The sequence below is a fragment of the Nilaparvata lugens genome, chromosome 12 (assembly GCF_014356525.2).
Source record: "Nilaparvata lugens isolate BPH chromosome 12, ASM1435652v1, whole genome shotgun sequence".
Taxonomy (NCBI): Eukaryota; Metazoa; Arthropoda; class Insecta; order Hemiptera; family Delphacidae; genus Nilaparvata; species Nilaparvata lugens.
The window spans coordinates 24,107,277-24,125,628 of record NC_052515.1 but is presented as its reverse complement, the minus strand read 5'-3'; the positions used below and the strand labels follow the sequence as shown (position 1 = coordinate 24,125,628).

Here is an 18,352-nt window from a genome sequence, read left to right as displayed (position 1 = left end):
ATTATTCAATTGCAAACTGTTGGCAACAACTGTTGATTCTATTAAATCATTTACTATGAAGAGATAGCAGACTTCGTGTGTCCAGCACTATTGTCCTGTCACCAGCTGGCTCAGATCTTAGAAAAGTAGACTTGAGATGCGCGGGAGCACTATAGTGTGGTCCACATTATAATGGCAGTGAATGAAGATAGAAGAATAGCGATGCCGATCCTCTGCATTAACTAATTATATTTCTACACTGTAAAAAACATAATTGTCATCGTTGTGGACCTAGAAAAGGATAGTACCACCGGCTTTGTCGAATGATAGACAAGGATAGCAAAACCAAAGTTGATCAAATACTGTCATTATAACGTGGACCTCATTATAGCGTCAGTTGATCAATTTTCATAACGGCAAGGAAAGTTGTGTGAGTGCACCACACCAGATTTCTTCATAATGTTTAGCCTACCATGCTACTATTTATACTTTTTCTTTTGAAATAAATATTTTTGTTAAAACAAACTATGGTTTTGCTGGTGTCACCAAATAAGTATGAAAATAGTATGAAAAAAGTATGATAAATAGTAATGATTGATAAAAATTTTGATAAACTTAGGATGTTATTGATTACCGTACTCAGAAATCGAATCGTAACCAAATGTATAGGTACCTCTCTTTTAAACATAAGTATCTAACTTATAAATATAGGTATAAAGGTAGGTACCGTAATATATCCTTTGAGTCATTTCGCATCTTACAATAGGTGTCTTCACCAGTCCAAGGATTAGGGCATTGTCAGGGATTTTCAGATTTCATCATCACGACTGTTGACTGTTAATAATAGGAAGGTGTCATAAACCGGTGAATATGATTTATTATTGTGTAACATATTATTTAGCATATTAGCCTACTAATATTATATTCTGCTATCTAAAGTATTCCGTTTACTCCTCAATAAACACTGTCACCGTTTAATTCACACCTTACTGTTTTGAGATACCTTTTCAGTTCTTTTTTGAAAAATTGAGCTCAATTTTTTAACCTGTCAAGATTATCTTCTAGATTATAGAATAAAAATAAACTTGCATAAGTTGGGGTATGCTTAAATTTTCTAAGCCTGTTCAGCAAAAAGTATAATGTTGTTGTTTTAGTTCTTGAGCTGTTTTCAAGTCTATCAAAAATAATAAATGAATGAATACTCTTCAGAGTTTAAAATCTTGAATTCATAGAAAGGGCTTCTCTTAATAAAAATAGCATAAGAATGATTGGTATTGTCGTATGTTGATTATGTTTTAAATTTCGCGCCTCGTACAGAGGGGCAATAAATTGTATTGAGCATGTCAAGTACAGATACAGTGGTGAAAAACTTTTCATACATTGATAGAAAATTGATCATTAGATATAAATATCAATGAATTTGCCTTAAAATCGTGATTTTTTTAAATATGATAATAATAATAACCAATATTATATGAAAAGTATTCTTTATTAAGAAGGCACTGTAAATGTCAAGTGTGACAGGCTGACAAAGAGATCGCGTGGGCGAAAGTGAGAGAGAGAACCCAGAAGCAGATAGCAGAGGGATTATCACCCTTGGGTTTTCTAAAATGGCAAAGTTCAATTCTGTAAAGAAAAAATTTGTTTTGAGTGAAATAAATGACTATTCAGCTATTCATACACCACTCAAAAGTAGGATTAAGGTGAGTAGTATTTCCAGATACGTGATTTTTACTATTGATTGTTTTGTATTGGACCTCATCGTAGGTTATGTAATAGCAGCTTGCTAGTTTCATAGTTTTGTAATTGATACTATCCATTCATTTCTATTACATAATATTTCCATGTGCATGATCTATATCAATCAATAATAAACATTTTTGAACTAATAGTAAGATTCCAAATTGAGTAGTCTTTTTTGCGTGGGAAGCAAGTTAAGTTTTTCTACTAATTTACAGATTATACTTATAATAATATTGTTTCATGGTACATGAAAGATGAAATACTTTTTGGTGCATAAACTTTAATTAAAAATTTGAGCTTTGTTTTTGTGCTCTAAAATTTCAAAAGCAATCTTTAGTTACTTGCGCATATAGCCTATACAATCAATCAACCTCAAACTGATAACCTTATCATTAAAGACCTAAATAAAATACATATCTGTATTTGTGCTCTTATTACTACAAGCAACATATCCAAATGTTATGCATGGTTTGAAAAAATAAATTGACAACTAAAGAAAACCAATAACCAATTCAGCATTCCAAGTAGTCTACAGAGTAAAATAAATCTAAATAAATAAATAAATTTTTATTGTCATTAAGCAACATTGGCAATAGACAAAGTCAAAACTATACTAACATTATGCAAATAATATTTAGGTAGGCCTACCGTACCTATTGAACCTATAGTATAGTAGACCTACGGTACTGTAATAGTGGATATGGATTAAATTTAATGTTTATTAGATCTGTCTTTAAATTGGTTCAATTTCAATGATCTATCAAAGTTCATTACATTTATTAAAAGTGACTTAATGCCTAAATGACATCAGTTATTTGCTAAGTAATATAAAAATTATCAAGTAAAGTATGGTCTGTTTGACCAGTGTTTTTTTCTCATGTTGAAATAATAGCCTACTGACTGACGTGATCTATCTAGGAATGGCCTGGCTTTTGATCGAGATATTTGATATTGAGAGAAGGTATTACAGCGTCAGTGATTTCCTTGGGATAGCTTTAAGAGACTGTGATGCCACGCCATCTTGATTTTCAAGTTTAAAGTGTTTTATTTCTTTTTGACGCGATCTATCCGGGAACACCTGGTTAACGATCAAGACTTTGGATATTAGGATAATGGATATTGGATTAATATTATCTTATCATTGACTTAATTCAACAACTGAACTATCCAGCTACTCTGCCTACGGTAGCCCACTTATCTAGACTCTAGATTACCGTACTCATGAAGCATCTTTTGAAATGCTTTTTGCAAATTAAAATTAGATTGACATAAAACAATTATTCTTTTCAAGTTGATTAAGTCTATCAATAATGTATGTTTTTTCAGTATACATGTTTTGATGTATCACAAAGTTTCATCGTTCTTGGAGCTACAAGTGGAGGCTTGTATGTATTCAGGAGAGAACCATGCACGTTTCTTCAGCTCCTACCAAACAAAGTAAGTATAAATTCATCCAGCATAAATGTTATACAAAAAAAAATTGAACCTTTCTGTGTTCTATGGTGGCTAGCCTACACTTATATAGTACACTACAAAATATAGCCTACACTTATGTCAGTAGATGAGAAGGTGGTAGTATTCATACACAAGCACAATCTATTATGTTTGTTTAAATTTGTGAGTATCTTATAGTATCAGATTAATCAACCAATCAAATTCTTTATTAGCTTAAATTTGTAAGTCGCTTATGGTATCAAATTAATCAACCAATCAAATTCTTTATTAGTCATAATATCATTCAGTTTTAAAAACAAAAAATACCATTAAAATACTTCATTCAAACATAAACATGAAGTAAATAATTTTTCTCAACAAAATCTTATTTGTAGAAATGCATTCTATCAACTGTTTTGGTGAGGGCTACTTGTATTTAAGTAAAAATTAAAAAATCAAAGTACCCTTAGAGATCAAAGTGAAACGCTTGACAGGTTACAAATCTGGTAGAGCAGACTGGTTAGGTCATGTAGAAAGAATGAGTGATTCAAGAGCTGTTGAAAGAGCTCCCAGCGAAAACCCAGGTGGAAGAAGGCTGAAATGACATCCACGCAAGCGCTGGCTGGAGGATGTAAAAGATGATCTTCGGAAAATAGGTGTTAGGGGATGGAGACGTTAGTCTGCTGACAAAGAGGAGTGGAGAGGCATTCTAGAGGAGGCCAAGTCCCTGAATGGGCTGTAGCGCCATGGAGTAAGTAAATGAAGTAAGCCTACCCTTATTTTGAAACTATATTTTTCACTTTGATGAAACCATTTTACCATTTATATGATGAAACATGTCGTGAGTAATAGAATAAAGTTTAAAGAAAGGGTACATTGATTATTTTATTTCCACTTAGAATGCATTCTACTTTGTTAAATTATCAATCGGAAAACCGAATAAAACAATCAAAACGATTTTTGCAGAGCAGGAACACCTGGAAGATGAACCGAGAACTGAGAAAAAAAAGCGAGTGAAAAATGAAAAAAACAAAATCCTTATCTTAGCTGATAGTCATGGACGCGATATCTGTGAAATTGTCAAAGCTCGAATCCCTAATTCTGATGTACAAGTCTTTTATAAGCCAAATGCTACGTTTGGCCAGGTGATAAATGGAGCGGACAAACAAACATCAAATTTTGGACCCAAGGACTACTTGATAGTAATGGGAGGTACAAATGACATTGACGACACTGAATTCCAAAACTTCGACCGGTTTAAAGAGAATTTGGATTACCTGATCCCTATCAGTCTAAAGGTGCGTACAGACTTTCGCTCTGCTCCGCAACCGAACGTCACTCCAGCAGAGCGATTGATGATTGACCGGGGAGCAACAGTGGTTCGACCGGGGAACGCGAGAAGATCTAACATCTTCATGATGGGTGCGCGAGCGGAGCGACTGTGGTTCGATGGTGGTACGAGGGCGGTATGAAGGAGGAGCGTGCTCGGTGCGGGTTGGAAGCACGAATATGTGTACGCAGCTTAAGAACCAACTTGATTGTGACCACCATTCCTAATCGATTTGACAAACCCGAACTGAACATGGCAATAGACAGGGCAATGATTTCATCCATAAATATATAAACACAATTGAAAGAAAGAATGTCAAAAACCTGGGAATCTGCTTCATTAATGAGAGATTAAGTAGGGGAGGTTTCACAAGGCATGGACTACACTTAAACAAGTCAGGAAATCACATTTTGTGTAACAGATTTTCAGAATTGATCAGAGATAGGGTGCCATTCAGAAATACTGCTGTAAGGGAGACTTTTTTAATGAAGTGGCTGAGAGGGGGCGCAGTGGCATGATCTCTCACCTGAGTGGTCCGCAACCCAGGGACACATCAAGTAGCTTGAAGAAGGATATTCCTTATCTGCTACATATCAATATCCGTGGAATGAGAAGCAATAGAAATGATCTGCAAGTCTTCCTTTCTGAATTCCACACACTCATTCCCATAATATGTCTTAATGAACACTGGTTGAACACTTCAAATGTCAGCCTACTTAACTCGATTCCTGGTTTCTCTTGTGCTGATAGTTTCTCTAGGGCAGTAGATAATCATGGCGGCTCAGCAATCCTCGTGAGAAATGATGTTAAATATAAAGTTAGAGGTGATTTACATGTATTTAATAAAGAAAATGTATTTGAGGCATCGTGCATTGAGCTTACCAGACCTAAGGTACTAATAATATCCCTCTATAGGATCCCCAGACAAGAGCATGTAGGAGAATTTTTTGAAATACTTGACTCTTTCCTCCATCACATTGGTGTTGGAGTCAGGTATGAAAACGTCTTTTTTGCAGCGGATTTCAATGTGGACTTGCTTGGTGACAGCTATGATGCTAAAACTTTGGTTGACATTTTTGCATCATATGCCTTATCCCCCAATTTCAACACCCCAACCAGAGTAACATCAATTTCTGCTACCTGCATCGACAATATCTTTTCTAAAAATGATGTGGAAGTCAGCAACGGAATTGTCCTCAGCATGGGGTTCTCTGACCATAAGGGGTTGTTTTTACCCATGTCAGAGAGAGTCACACCTGAGTCAAAAGTTCGAAAAAGTGTGAAAATGAGAAACTTCTCTATTAACAACTTCAAGGTATTCAGAGACAAGCTCTCTGATGTAAATTGGGATTTCAATGAGTCTCTCACAGTCAATGAGAACTTTGATTGCTTTCTAGGAAAATTCCTGCCTATATTCAATGAAACATTCTGTGCCATTCCTATAAAACAAAATAATAGAAAGGGTTGGATTACTGCTGGAATTGTAACGTCAAGTAGGAAGAAAAGAGAATTACATAAACTGTACATGGAAACACAGGATCAAAACTTTAAAAATTATTACAGATCGTATAATAGAATATTCAAAAGTGTCATTAAACTTGCCAAAAGGAAATATCATGAAAAGTACTTAGAGATTGCCAACAACAAAGTAAAGGCCGCATGGGACATAGTGAAATTTGAGCTAGGTAAGCACAAGAATAAAGCAAGTATAATCCCATCCAGAGCAAGAATCAATCCTAGTTCAGTAGCAGAGGATTTTAACAGTTTTTTCATCGATGTTCCAAACCGTGTTGGAAGTACTCACAATCTGCTTGCTTCAACAAGAAACGTGGTAGGTAACTGCAGCTCTAGGATGAGATTTAAACTTCTTAGTCCCAAGCAAGTGGAGGTGCTCATTAAATCGCTTAAAAATGGAAATTCAGCTGGATGGGATGAAATTCCAGTGAAAGTTTTCAGGATGGTTGCTGATATATTGTCTGAACCCTTGTCCAGGATCCTCAACCAGTCTTTTACTGTTGGCGAGTTCCCTCATAAAATGAAGTATGCACTGGTAAGACCTATTTTCAAGAAAGATGACAAAGAGGACTTGAACAATTACAGACCCATTGCCATCCTCACAGCCTTTTCCAAACTTTTTGAGAAGGCAGCTAATGAACAAATTCTTCATTTTATGAGAGTGAATAATATAGTCTCAAAAACACAATTTGGCTTCTTAAGGGGACTTGATACAGAAGCAGCTCTAATAAAATTTTTCAATACTGTGTCGGCAAGTTTAGACGCCTCCCAGCAGGTATGTGGAGTGCTATGCGATCTGTCAAAAGCATTCGATTGCGTAAATCATGATATTCTTGTTGAAAAGTTGAGAAAATATGGCATTCGGGGAAGGGAGCTGTGGTGGTTCAATTCGTTTTTGAAAGAGAGGATGCAGGCCACCCTAATAAACCATGACAATAAAAATTATCAATCAAAATGGGCTGTAATCAATGCTGGTGTACCACAGGGCTCCATTCTTGGTCCCACATTATTTATTATATACGTAAATGATCTGTCATCCTGCTCTACAAAGCCACTTATTCAGTATGCCGATGACACATCATCTATTATCACTAATTCAAGTTTGAGAGCTGTAGTCACCCAAACACAGGAAGAGCTACTGAATATCAAGAAATGGTTTGCTGCAAATGGTCTGTCTATGAACTCAAGTAAGACCAAGTTCATTTCCTTCCAACCCCCCCATTTTGCATCCAGAAACTTTAATGAGTTGGCCAATTTGAGTGTACCCCAGCAGAGCGTTGCTGTTGATCTTCTAGGAGTAACACTAGATAGTAGATTGGACTGGTCAGTACACACTCAAAAAATATGCTCCAGGGTTAACTCGGCTATTTTCTCTCTGCGAGTGCTCAAAAACACATTGAGCTTCAAAGCCCTAATGGTGGTATATTACGGTTATATTTTTCCTTTCCTCAAGTATGGCATAACCCTTTGGGGAAGATCAAAATTCTTCATCCAAGTATTTAGATCTCAGAAAAAAGCATTGAGAGTTATTTTTGGTAAGCCCCCCCAATATCCCTGTCGAGAACTATTCCTGAGTAGCAGGATACTTACACTGCCGTCACTGTATATCTTGGAGATCTGTTCATACGTTCACAAAAACCTACCAAACTTCACCCGCAATAATGAAATCCACAGTTACAATACAAGGCACTCAGCCTCCCTATCAGTGGCTGCTCATAGAACCGCCATGTTTGAAAAATCTCCGCAATATATGGGCCCAAAAATATATAATAAATTACCTCAGGATATTAGAGACATGGCGGACTTACGAAGATTCAGAGGAATGTTAAAGAGGCTGTTTCTTGAAAGGCCATACTATTCTGTGGATGAGTTTCTGCAGGAGTGATATATTATTGTTCCTTGTCTTTGATTCTTCCCAGGTCCTTGTACATAGATAATCTTGACTAACTGCGTTTTTATATATACTGTATATATATATTTATTAATATTTCATGTGACTATTGTATTTCCACTTAGAATGCATTCTACTTTGTTCAATTATTGAAGAATTTGTAATTTGAACCTGTTGTGAGTGTTCTATTGATTTGTATGTGGTTCATTGATGTTTTGCGAGTGTTTTGTTGATTTGTATGTAGTTCATTGAATTTCTGTATGTGATTTAATGAACGTTTTTGTGTCCAGGACTGACAATTAACAGAGGTACCACTAAGTTATTCACACAGAAGCACAAGATATATTGTGATATTTTCTGTGTGGTTTATTGAGGGTTTGTATGATTGTGATTCATTGAATTTCTGTGAGTGTTTTATTGATCCATTAATCAATTTATTACATTTATTAGGGTGATTTATTGCATTTTTAAATATAATTTATTGAATTTTCGTGTGTTTAGGAGGGACCAATAACGGAGGTGCTGTTGTCACCAGACGAGAAACTGGTTGCGTTCGCGACCGAACGGAGCGTGGTGTGTGTGGTGGAGCGCACCGAAGGAGGAGGAGCTCGCCTCCTCAACAGGTCGGTGGAGCACCAGAGTGCGCGGATCACATCCCTCCTCTGGGTGCACACCTCCGATCAGGTCTTCATCGGAGACAACCAGGGCCGGCTGTCCGTCATTAATGTGTCGCTATTTATGGTCAGTATTTTCACTAAAGTATAGTTCTGAAAATATAATGTAAGTAAGTATAAGTGTAATACAAGTTTTATATTGAAAGTTGAAATTGACCTAAGTTAGGGTTGAAACTAGTCGTTGAACTATTTTGAAGTTTTTTAAAAAAAGGGTACTACAAGATTTTTATATTGTTTTTATTAATTTGTTCAAAAGTAGCCCATTAAGTGTTAATAAGTTTTATATATAGGTATAATCATAGAGAAAATATAGCTTAAGAAGATATATCACATGGTAGGCCTATAGGTCGTTTATGTTATAAATGTCACTGTTAACTCAAGCCGATAGCCCTAATAGTTATTTCTCGTGAAACAAAGTGCTGGTAGTCTCTCATACTGTGCCGTACTTACACTCTCACCCGTCCAAAACAGTGATAATAGACAGTAGTTGACAATAATCGGCTTGAGTTGACAAAAAATTGGCTTGAAATTTTAAACATAAACGACTGTCTACAATGGGATATCTTCTAATGCTATTTTTTCTCCATGACATTTCACTCACTTGAACACAGTTGATATAATTAAAAAAATTGTGACTCCACAAAAACCCAGAAAGCTTTCAAAACAGAAATCACTGTCACAACACGAGAAATAGAAGCCTTCTTATCACGAACCTGGCTAGGAAGGCAACATACCAATGACATTTCAACTCAAGAAAATTTAAATGTACCTTTAAAAACTGGATCACAACAACTGGAAGACATAATATAGAAAACATAATTTCGAACAATATGTGAGCTCACTTACCTATTGTATTTGAACCCTCACTCTAAATTTGATGTATTACTACTACACCTGCTCTAGAACATGGGTTTCCCATAGTTGAATAGCTTAATTCCCGAAAAAATGCATTTTATTTATATTTGTAGTAAATTTCATATATTGTTTTTTGAATATTATGTACATTTTATTGTTTAGATTGCTTATTTGTGTATTGATGGAAATAAAATTTATTATTTATTATTAATTCTGTACTATGTATGTTTCTGTTTTGTTTGGAAAGTTATACTTCAAAGTTCTGTTTTGAAGTATAATTACTTCATTAAATTAGTGAACAGTCTTAATAGATAAATAAATAAACTAGGCAAGCAATGAATTAGTGAGTAATCAAACTAAATTGGACTCACTATCATCATCATTATCATCATCAATTTGATATTCCGGGGGTTCTGAGGGGTATTCAGAAGAGAGATACGCCCCCAGGAAATCTTTCTAAAGGTTGGTGCACACAGATCGTCATCGGACGGACGGCACGCATCGGACGGATCGGACGATAATATTTGAAACATTGTTTTCAATTCAAGTACGCATACTTATCCGCATCGTATAGGGATGCGCACTCCAATTGAAAACAATGCATCAAATCTAATCGTCCGATGCGTGCCGTCCGTCCGATGACGATCAGTGTGCGACTACCTTTAATTTCAATTCAATTCAATTTTCAATTTCATTTATTGCCAATTAGAATATTCAAAACATATTACAAACTCTTTATAATGACATATCATCAAAAATATAATTAAATAAACATAATTACTCATACATATAATTGAATAAAATTGATATAAAATCTAGGCATCACCAGCAAAAAGAAAATCTTTGCTCGCTGGTTAGAGTTGCAAAACAGTAAAAGAAAAACATAATTTTTCGAAAATAATGCAGAAAGTTGAGGTTAAATTCAACTAATAATTACAATAGAAACTTTATAACAGCAGAATCATAAAATATCAAACAAATATTGTGCTGAGAAAAGAGTATAAAATGAAAATAAAAGAATTAAAATTAAATTTCTATATTTAAGGTAAAGAAATATTCCCTCTTAATCCACTCATTGACGCTCTTTTTAATAATTTTGAAATCCAAGTCCAAAGGTATTTCATTGATCAGGTATTTTATTGACCTTAAAATGTAATCTTGAAAAATGGCGTTTTTAAAGCTATTTAGGATTTTTAGACGACATTGCATTATAAAAATAATAATAAAAATACTAGTAAAATACTATAGTAAAAGCTTTTACAATAGTTGAAGCACTCACATGGTGGAGTGCTCTTGTAGAGGAATATTCATATTCGATAGGATGGAAAAACCTACGGGTTTGGCAGGACCCTCAAATGTTTGATTTTCGAATAAAAATTTTGATTTGATTTTTTTATTATGTCCGAATGCGTTCCACCATGTCAGTGGTAGAGTTTCAACTGTAATTTAATTTTAAATTCTGGGTTTTGTTTGATTGTAGAGCAAGAACATATTCCAGATTCCGGCATTCATCTTCATGCAGCTGGACTCGGGTGTCGTTCAGATCAGCTGCCACGACGACATGCTCCTAGTCTCCACCACAACACACAGCTATGTCTGCGATACCACCAAAGAACAGTACAGGCAAATAGGTCACTAACTTCCGTTCAATCTAATAGAATCTATAAGGATTAAGTTAATCAGTAATAGTAGATAGTCTGTAACAGGCACAACTAGTATAGAATAGTAATAGAAGAGTAAAATAGCATTCTCCTTCAGTATTATCCAAAGTGGCATATTTCCTCCACCTATAAATAAAGCTAGAAATCCAAGTACCATTTTAAAACTATTTACTCACTACATGTTCCAGCTATATGATGCCATTATATGACTTGATAATGGCGTCATATCAAGAAACATGTTAAATAACACGAGTAAATAATTTTAAAAAGAGTACTTAGAATTCTATTTTTATATAACCTAGATATACATTTGGACTGTTGTATAAATTAGAATTGGAGCCGTTTTGGACGTATAAGCCTGAGGTACTTTTCTGTAAGTTGTGTTTATAGTCCCTGAAGTCTTAATTTACTCTCTGAAATAGAATTCTGAAGTACTACTTTTTACCGTAGGGAATAAATTGGTCACTTGGCGTCTTTGGGATCAAAAGTTACCCCATTTGAATGGCTCGCAGTCATTCTCTCCACATGACCCAACCACCTGATTCTTTGAATCATTATGAATCGAACTATGGTCTGCCCTTTCCTCAAGTCTTCCAATTTCTTGTTGGAACGGATTCGCCATTATCAAGTATTGGGCTATACATGTTTTGCAGTACTCTTCTTTCAAAGACATTGGGCCATATGAATAAAACCATCAAAGTATGAGCATATGCTCATGAGCATGAGCATGTAGCATAAGGTTTTGCTCATGAGCATTAGGTAGAAGCATAAGCATTTGCTCATTTTTATATGAATAAGCTTTACCTTATACTCTTATTTTATGCTCCTGAACTCTGGAGCAAATGCTCACGTATTTTAAAGATTTTTCATCAGCTGATTCACCTTTGTGGCCTTACTTTGTTTTTGTAGCTCACGTAAGCGCTAAATATGCAAGTAGGAGACACCGCTTGTGTTTGCGTCGTCTGCTCTGTTTTCTATTAAATTTATGAATTGAGATTTAGGTTAGTTGAGTTTGGAATTTTGAAATAATAGCGTGAAAAAATGTCATCTCTATAATAATCTTCAGCATAATCTTATAATATCAATAGCCTTCTTATAATCGTCTACACTCTCATCTTCTTAAATGCCTATTTCCTATTTTGTGATGACTATCTTTATAGCTATCTTTTGTATTTATTCTTTTGTAGGAATAATGGTGATATTTATCATGGTTGTACCTAAAAAGAGTTTTATAGTTCTCAACTATTGGTTGTGATCGTATGTGGTATAGTTTTCTCTTTCTCATAGTTGAGCCATTTTACTATGAGCAAAAGGTGAAAAGCTGCTCTAGACTAGACTCACTTTTTTGAAGCATTTGCTTCAAAAGTTGAGCAAATGCTCTAGTTTATTCATACAATTTTGAGTATTAGCTTTTACTTTTGAGCAAATGCTCAAACTATTTTTTTGATGAGCATGATTAAAAGGTTTTGCTCAAGTTTATTCATAGAAAATGAAGCAAATGCTCCATATTTTTGAAGTATAAGCAAATGCTCAACTTTATTCATATGACCAATTGAGTTTGTTTTTATCCTTTTCTGTCATTGTTACCAATACCATACAATTATATTCAGAGTTTTTCGATTCTACTTTGTGATTTTAAACTTTACCTTGCCTTTATTATTTTGTAATTGTATTACTATGTCTTTGACAATTACCTATATTGGTCTACGACATTAAAATCTATTTATTTATTATAGCAACGAGACTAAAAAACGATTTTGCAATAACAGTGTCTCCAACTTTTATATTTTCTTATTGAATTTTTCGTATTTCTCTTCCAGGTACAAAACTACGCGACGGTGAATACGGTGCTTGTTATCATGGCGAGAAAATCTACTGCGCGCGGCCAGGCTCTCGTCTATGGGAAGTGGATTTAGAAGGCACTGTTCAGAGCACGCACCAGTTCAAACAAGCACTCGCCGTAGAACCAGCTCTGATCGTCTCCGAGGCACAAGATGGCTGCATTCACAAGCGCAGACCGCCCTCCGACGAGTGGCCTCAACAGTCTTTCAACTTCGCCAAGTTGTCTGTGATCGGGAAATTCCTGTTCACTTTCAGACAGGACGGTGTGTATGTGTTCAACCCAGAGACCGTCGATGTGGTGTTGTGGAGTGACCGTTACCGCGATATCATAGATGCTAAATGTTTCGACGACACCATCTACATTTGGACAAAGTCGCAGAAAGTTCACGCACTCACACTAGTCACATTGGAAAAGTGTTTACTAAGGACTTACTTCCGGGAACGTTATAAACTTTGTCACAGCCTCTGTTCACATTTCGCTCCGCATCTTCTCGAGTCTCCCGATATTCTCACCTCTCTAAACCCACTCACCAACCTTTCCAACTTTGTTGACTGTGATGAAAACGTTGCAAACGTTTTGAAAATGATTGAATCGGTGGCGAAAAACAAAGAAAACTACACACAACTTGATTCGGGGATATATTTAGTTGACAACCATCACGCCCGACAGAAATTGTTGTTTGAAGGGAGAAAAGTTGACGGCCGGTTGAATCATGATTTGAAAATCAATAATAAAATAAGGAACCCCAGGTCACACAGTCTTCCACCCGACGCTAAAATGAGACAGAAAATTAGTGGCAGTGTTCCCTCAGTCTCTGCTTCATCTCTCCCTGAATTGATGAAGAAGACTGCGGGAGAAAATGGTACTCAACAGTTTTGTGAGGGGATAAATCGTGACCAAAAGCACCCCATTATCCTCGCACCTCATCTGCATTTTCTTCCCCTGTCCTCCCCGGATATAATCCATGACGCACTCATGGAGATCGGTCACAACATGTCGGGCAAGTTGATGAATGGAACTAAAACTCTGAAAGACAAGTGGCAAGTGTTGGAAGGCAAGTTGAAGTTCACCAAAGTTGATAACACGTTTCAAAAAATGAATTTAAAATCGAATGAAGCTATAAGAAACAACATGAATAAAGCTGTGAATGGAGGTGTTGTGGAGAATGGGGAGAGAAGTACAAACGGGGATGTGTTGCCCAATGGTAATATAAATGGGGAAGGTGAAGAGGAGGAGGAAATTGTGATTGGGCGGAAATTGATATCCAACAACAACTCAGGGTTTGTTGCCAGCGAGATTTTGAACCTCTGTCACAAACTGGAAGCCCTCGAAAACGGTCACCGCATCGATAATCAATCTCTGGACAAGTTTTTCGAAACAGTCCTCACCACTTACAACCGGTACATCGAGTTTGTCTCCAACAACAGTCGGAAAAACAAACCTGACGTCAAATATTTCCCGTTCAATCAATTTCTCCCCGAAAAGTATGTAGGGGTTGTTCAAAGTGTGTTTCAGAATTCGTTGAGATCTGGAGAAGTGATAAAGAGGGTTGCTTCGTTTCACAATACTAGTTGTCTATCTGCTCTGTCAGTTCAGGATTTGAAACATCCCCAAGTATTCAGTGAGGTGTATCCCGTACATGTTTTACAAGCCGACGCGATATTCAGTCAGATATTAGTGATATTTTCGGAGATACTGGATCCTTACACGATACTCCAGGACTTGGATGGGTTAGCTGATTTTCCCTGTAGATATTTGTCATGGTGTGCAGTGATGGATAGATTCCAGGAAGGAGCTCTCCAGTATTTCACCAAGGAATCGTCATCGAATAGCGTGAATGTGGGATGTCGGGATTGGCCGTTACCTTTATTGTTGAACGCCATGTTTCTGCTGCTGAGACTCGACCAAGTTGATCCAGCGGTTGAGATGGGACGTCAAGGCAACGTCCCCATCCACTCAGTGTCCCACGTGATTCTGAAACTAAACTCGCATCTGGCTCAATCTCCAGGGATGTCTGAAGAAGAGGTAGAAAAGAAATGCAGCAATATGTTTTTGTCGTACGTTGCGAAATTCTGTGATAAGGAACCTTTGGAGAAGGTTGATTTAAACGATCGTGGGATGTTGTCGCATCTTGAGAAGTGTTTGATACTGGTGAATAAGGAGCTGGAGTATTCGGTTTGTAGGTGTGGTTTCCCTAAACCCCCCTCGAATAAGCTGGCGAGGAAAGGTTGGAGGAAACTGAACGGCACAAGGTACCCAGAGATCGGGAAGGTTTTGTTGGCAAAGTTTTGGGAAAAACGGGATGAACCAGGTCATGTAAAACCAGACCTGATATCTCATACAGATGGGATCAAGGAGTTGTGTAAGATGAATGGGGAACAGGATGACGAGAATTTCTGGAGTTTGATGGGGAGTTTGGATGGTGATGGGAGTGAAGGTCAAGTGTTGAGAGTATCAGAGAGTATCGAACATGTGAAGAGGATCTGTTCCGTGGTACCTCCGTTGTTGTTGTGGTTTCTCAGTGAGAAGTTGAGGGAGAATACAAGGTCTGCAGCGTTGTTCAACATCAAGACTGTGCTGATTCTGCAGTTGGGCGCCTTGGAGGAACTGGACCACCGTAACGACCCAGGTCGCTGGTCACAGATCGTCGAGCTGTACGGCAAGATGGGTCGCGGAGAGTGCTGCTTCTGCGGGCGGAGGTTGCAGAGCTCCGCCGAACTGGTCAGTCTGGCAGAAGACGGCAGTCGACTGGCGATCGCGATGCTCAAGTCGCTCGGACCCAGTCACAGCATGGCGATACTGCGTCAGCACGTGTCTGATGTGCCGCATTTTATGCTCAACAAACAGTGAGTCACATTTTTTCTACTTTTAATCATTTAATAATATAGTTTAAACCGCTTAGTTAGTAGTAGTTTAAAAAAGTTATTACGAGTCTTCTAATCTACAGATGTAGTTTAAGGCTGGTCACTAACGGTAGAGCATGCATAATATCATAGCCACCTCTAATACAAGGCCCGGGCCTACGATATTGCAACGTCGCAGCGTAGGCCTAGAATCTAATACATGATTAGTGAAAAAGATCAGCTGGTATTAAATATTTTTCACCAATCATGTATTAGATTCTAGGCCTACACTGCGACGTTGCAATATCGTAGGCCGGGGCCTTGTATTAGAGGTGGCTATAAACATCACGTCATACATTGTAGAGTCATTACAGTGGAAGGCTTCGAGCATAAATTTTTGAGGTTAGTATCCAGCTGAGTTCTTTTATCTGTTACAATTTCATTTATTGCCAATTTAGAATATTCAAGACATATTACAAACTCTTTATAATATGACATATCCTTTAAAATATAAATAGATAAACATAGTTTACAATATTGTTATAGGTTGTTTTTTTATGTCAGAAGCCTGTCGCTAATGACAAAAAATGCATGATGAACATGTCTGTGTGTGTGCATGTCTGTCATGCATGTTCTACCGTTAATGGCCAGCGTAATAAGAAGATCTCCAGTTTTTCGGTACGGGGGGGGGGAGATGGAAGATGAAGTAAGTAAACTAATTATAAAATTACGGCTTGTTGATTCAAATAGCTAGATTCAACTCAGCTGGTTGATCAAATGTGATTGCTATGCATTGTATCGTCTGGATGCTGCGGAAGCGGTAAATCGGTCCAGGGATCAAGTTTTGAGGCCGTGACTGTAGACTGTAGTGAATAATTATAAAAATATCGGAGACCGAGCTTCGCTCGGGAGTACAAAAGCATAACAAACTTATTACGAAAGAAGAAATTATAATAACATTCATAGTTCATACAGAAATGCTCTATCTAATCACAGTAAATTGAGATTAATTCCCAGAGGAATGCAAAAATTTTCCTCGCAAAGGCCCGGTAGCACAAAAGCCGGTTAAATTTTAATCCTGATTAATTTCACGTGAACTAAATCAGAAAAGACAATTTTAAAAAGATGGATCTACTGGAATTAATCAGGATTGAAAATAACCCGGCTTTTTTGCAACCGGCACTAAGTGCCTGATTGAATGATTACAAAAGTTCAACAGCTGAGTCATAATTTTGACACAGTCCCACACACATGACTCGCTCACTCACTTCCATCATCAACATACGACGAAATAATTATTATCAGCTGTTTTTTCAAGGATGAATAATAATTATCTTTTAAATGTCCTTCAGCGAGTTTTCCCAGGGATGATAACTAATGCAATCGAATTTTTATATTATAAACCTACTATGTTCTGATTTTCGTTACAATCGTTAGATTCGTTTGAGAATCGTTAGAGCCGTTTTCGAGATCCGGTGAAATACAAACATAAACATCCAAACATCTAAACATATATTAAACAGAAATTGCTCGTTTAATAGTATAGGATATTGGCAGTAAAAGAGAAGTAGGTAGAAAGTCTAGAAATAAAATGGCATGAAACATGCCATTCATATACAAATGTGACAGAAACGTAATATTGAAAAAATTCTCCGCTATAGCTCTATTTGTTCAAACGAATACTTAATTTGTACACAGTCTAGAAAAATTAAATGACATGACATGCCATTTATATAAAAATGTGACAGAAACGTAATATAGAAAAAATATTAAAATAATTCTCCGCTATAGCACTATTTTTTTGAATGAATACTTAATTTGTCAAATCTTAAATTACTAGAAATATTTCAATTCCCCAATACATTTCAAATGAATCAATTAATTAAATTTCACAGCTTTCCTTTGAAACAGCATGTATTTAGGTACCGTAATCAAATACTCAATTCATTTTTAAATTCATGAACATTATGGAGTTTCTGCTATTATTATCAATATATTCTTCAACTGCGTGTTTTACTCTTCAACATTAAGCACCCAAGCTTCATTTTCAAAAACACAAAGATTTAGTCAACTACCACAAATTTTATTTGGATAACATTGTGTCAGAAGTATTCATTTTCATGGTGTTTTGCTTGTCAATATGGAGTCGCTGTGGAGTGATTTCCCATTTCACTATGTGACTGTGCATTTATATAAATGAGTTGAAATTTCTATTGTTATTCTATTTGTTGCAGATTCTACCAAGCATGTATATTGTCAGGCTTGGTTGACTCGAGAGTTGAAGGCTGCAGAAAACAAGTGGTCGACCAAGTGATGAACGCTAACTCAACGTTCCCGCTATCAAGTTCTGTAAGTTATTACTACTTATACAGTATTAATATTCATTCGATCAAACACATTACAATATTGAAAGGGAAGAAAGGGCAGGCGCTAGCCCAAAACTTCTTTATCTCAAACACTGAAAACTTGGAACTTCATTATTATATAAGTTAATCGGTTATAGGATAATAAGTTGATTATTCTCTATTGATTGTTATTGTTGTCAAGAATTAAACATTGCTAGACAAATAAGGATGAAGTGGAG

General features: G+C 36.4%; 1 protein-coding gene across 2 annotated transcripts in view; it reads left to right on the top strand.

Moving 5' to 3' along the window:
* The first annotated feature begins 1,516 nt into the window (after window positions 1–1,516).
* The window catches only part of LOC111054705, a 38,766-nt gene continuing 21,930 nt past the window's right edge, over window positions 1,517–18,352 (top strand). For both annotated transcript variants that reach the window (XM_039439238.1, XM_022341779.2), the window contains exons 1-6: window positions 1,517–1,682; window positions 3,049–3,159; window positions 8,394–8,633; window positions 10,902–11,052; window positions 12,903–15,771; window positions 18,003–18,117. In XM_039439238.1, coding sequence (XP_039295172.1) covers window positions 1,590–1,682; window positions 3,049–3,159; window positions 8,394–8,633; window positions 10,902–11,052; window positions 12,903–15,771; window positions 18,003–18,117 — 3,579 coding nt within the window. In that variant the 5' untranslated portion in view covers window positions 1,517–1,589. The remainder of the gene's footprint in view (window positions 1,683–3,048; window positions 3,160–8,393; window positions 8,634–10,901; window positions 11,053–12,902; window positions 15,772–18,002; window positions 18,118–18,352) is intronic.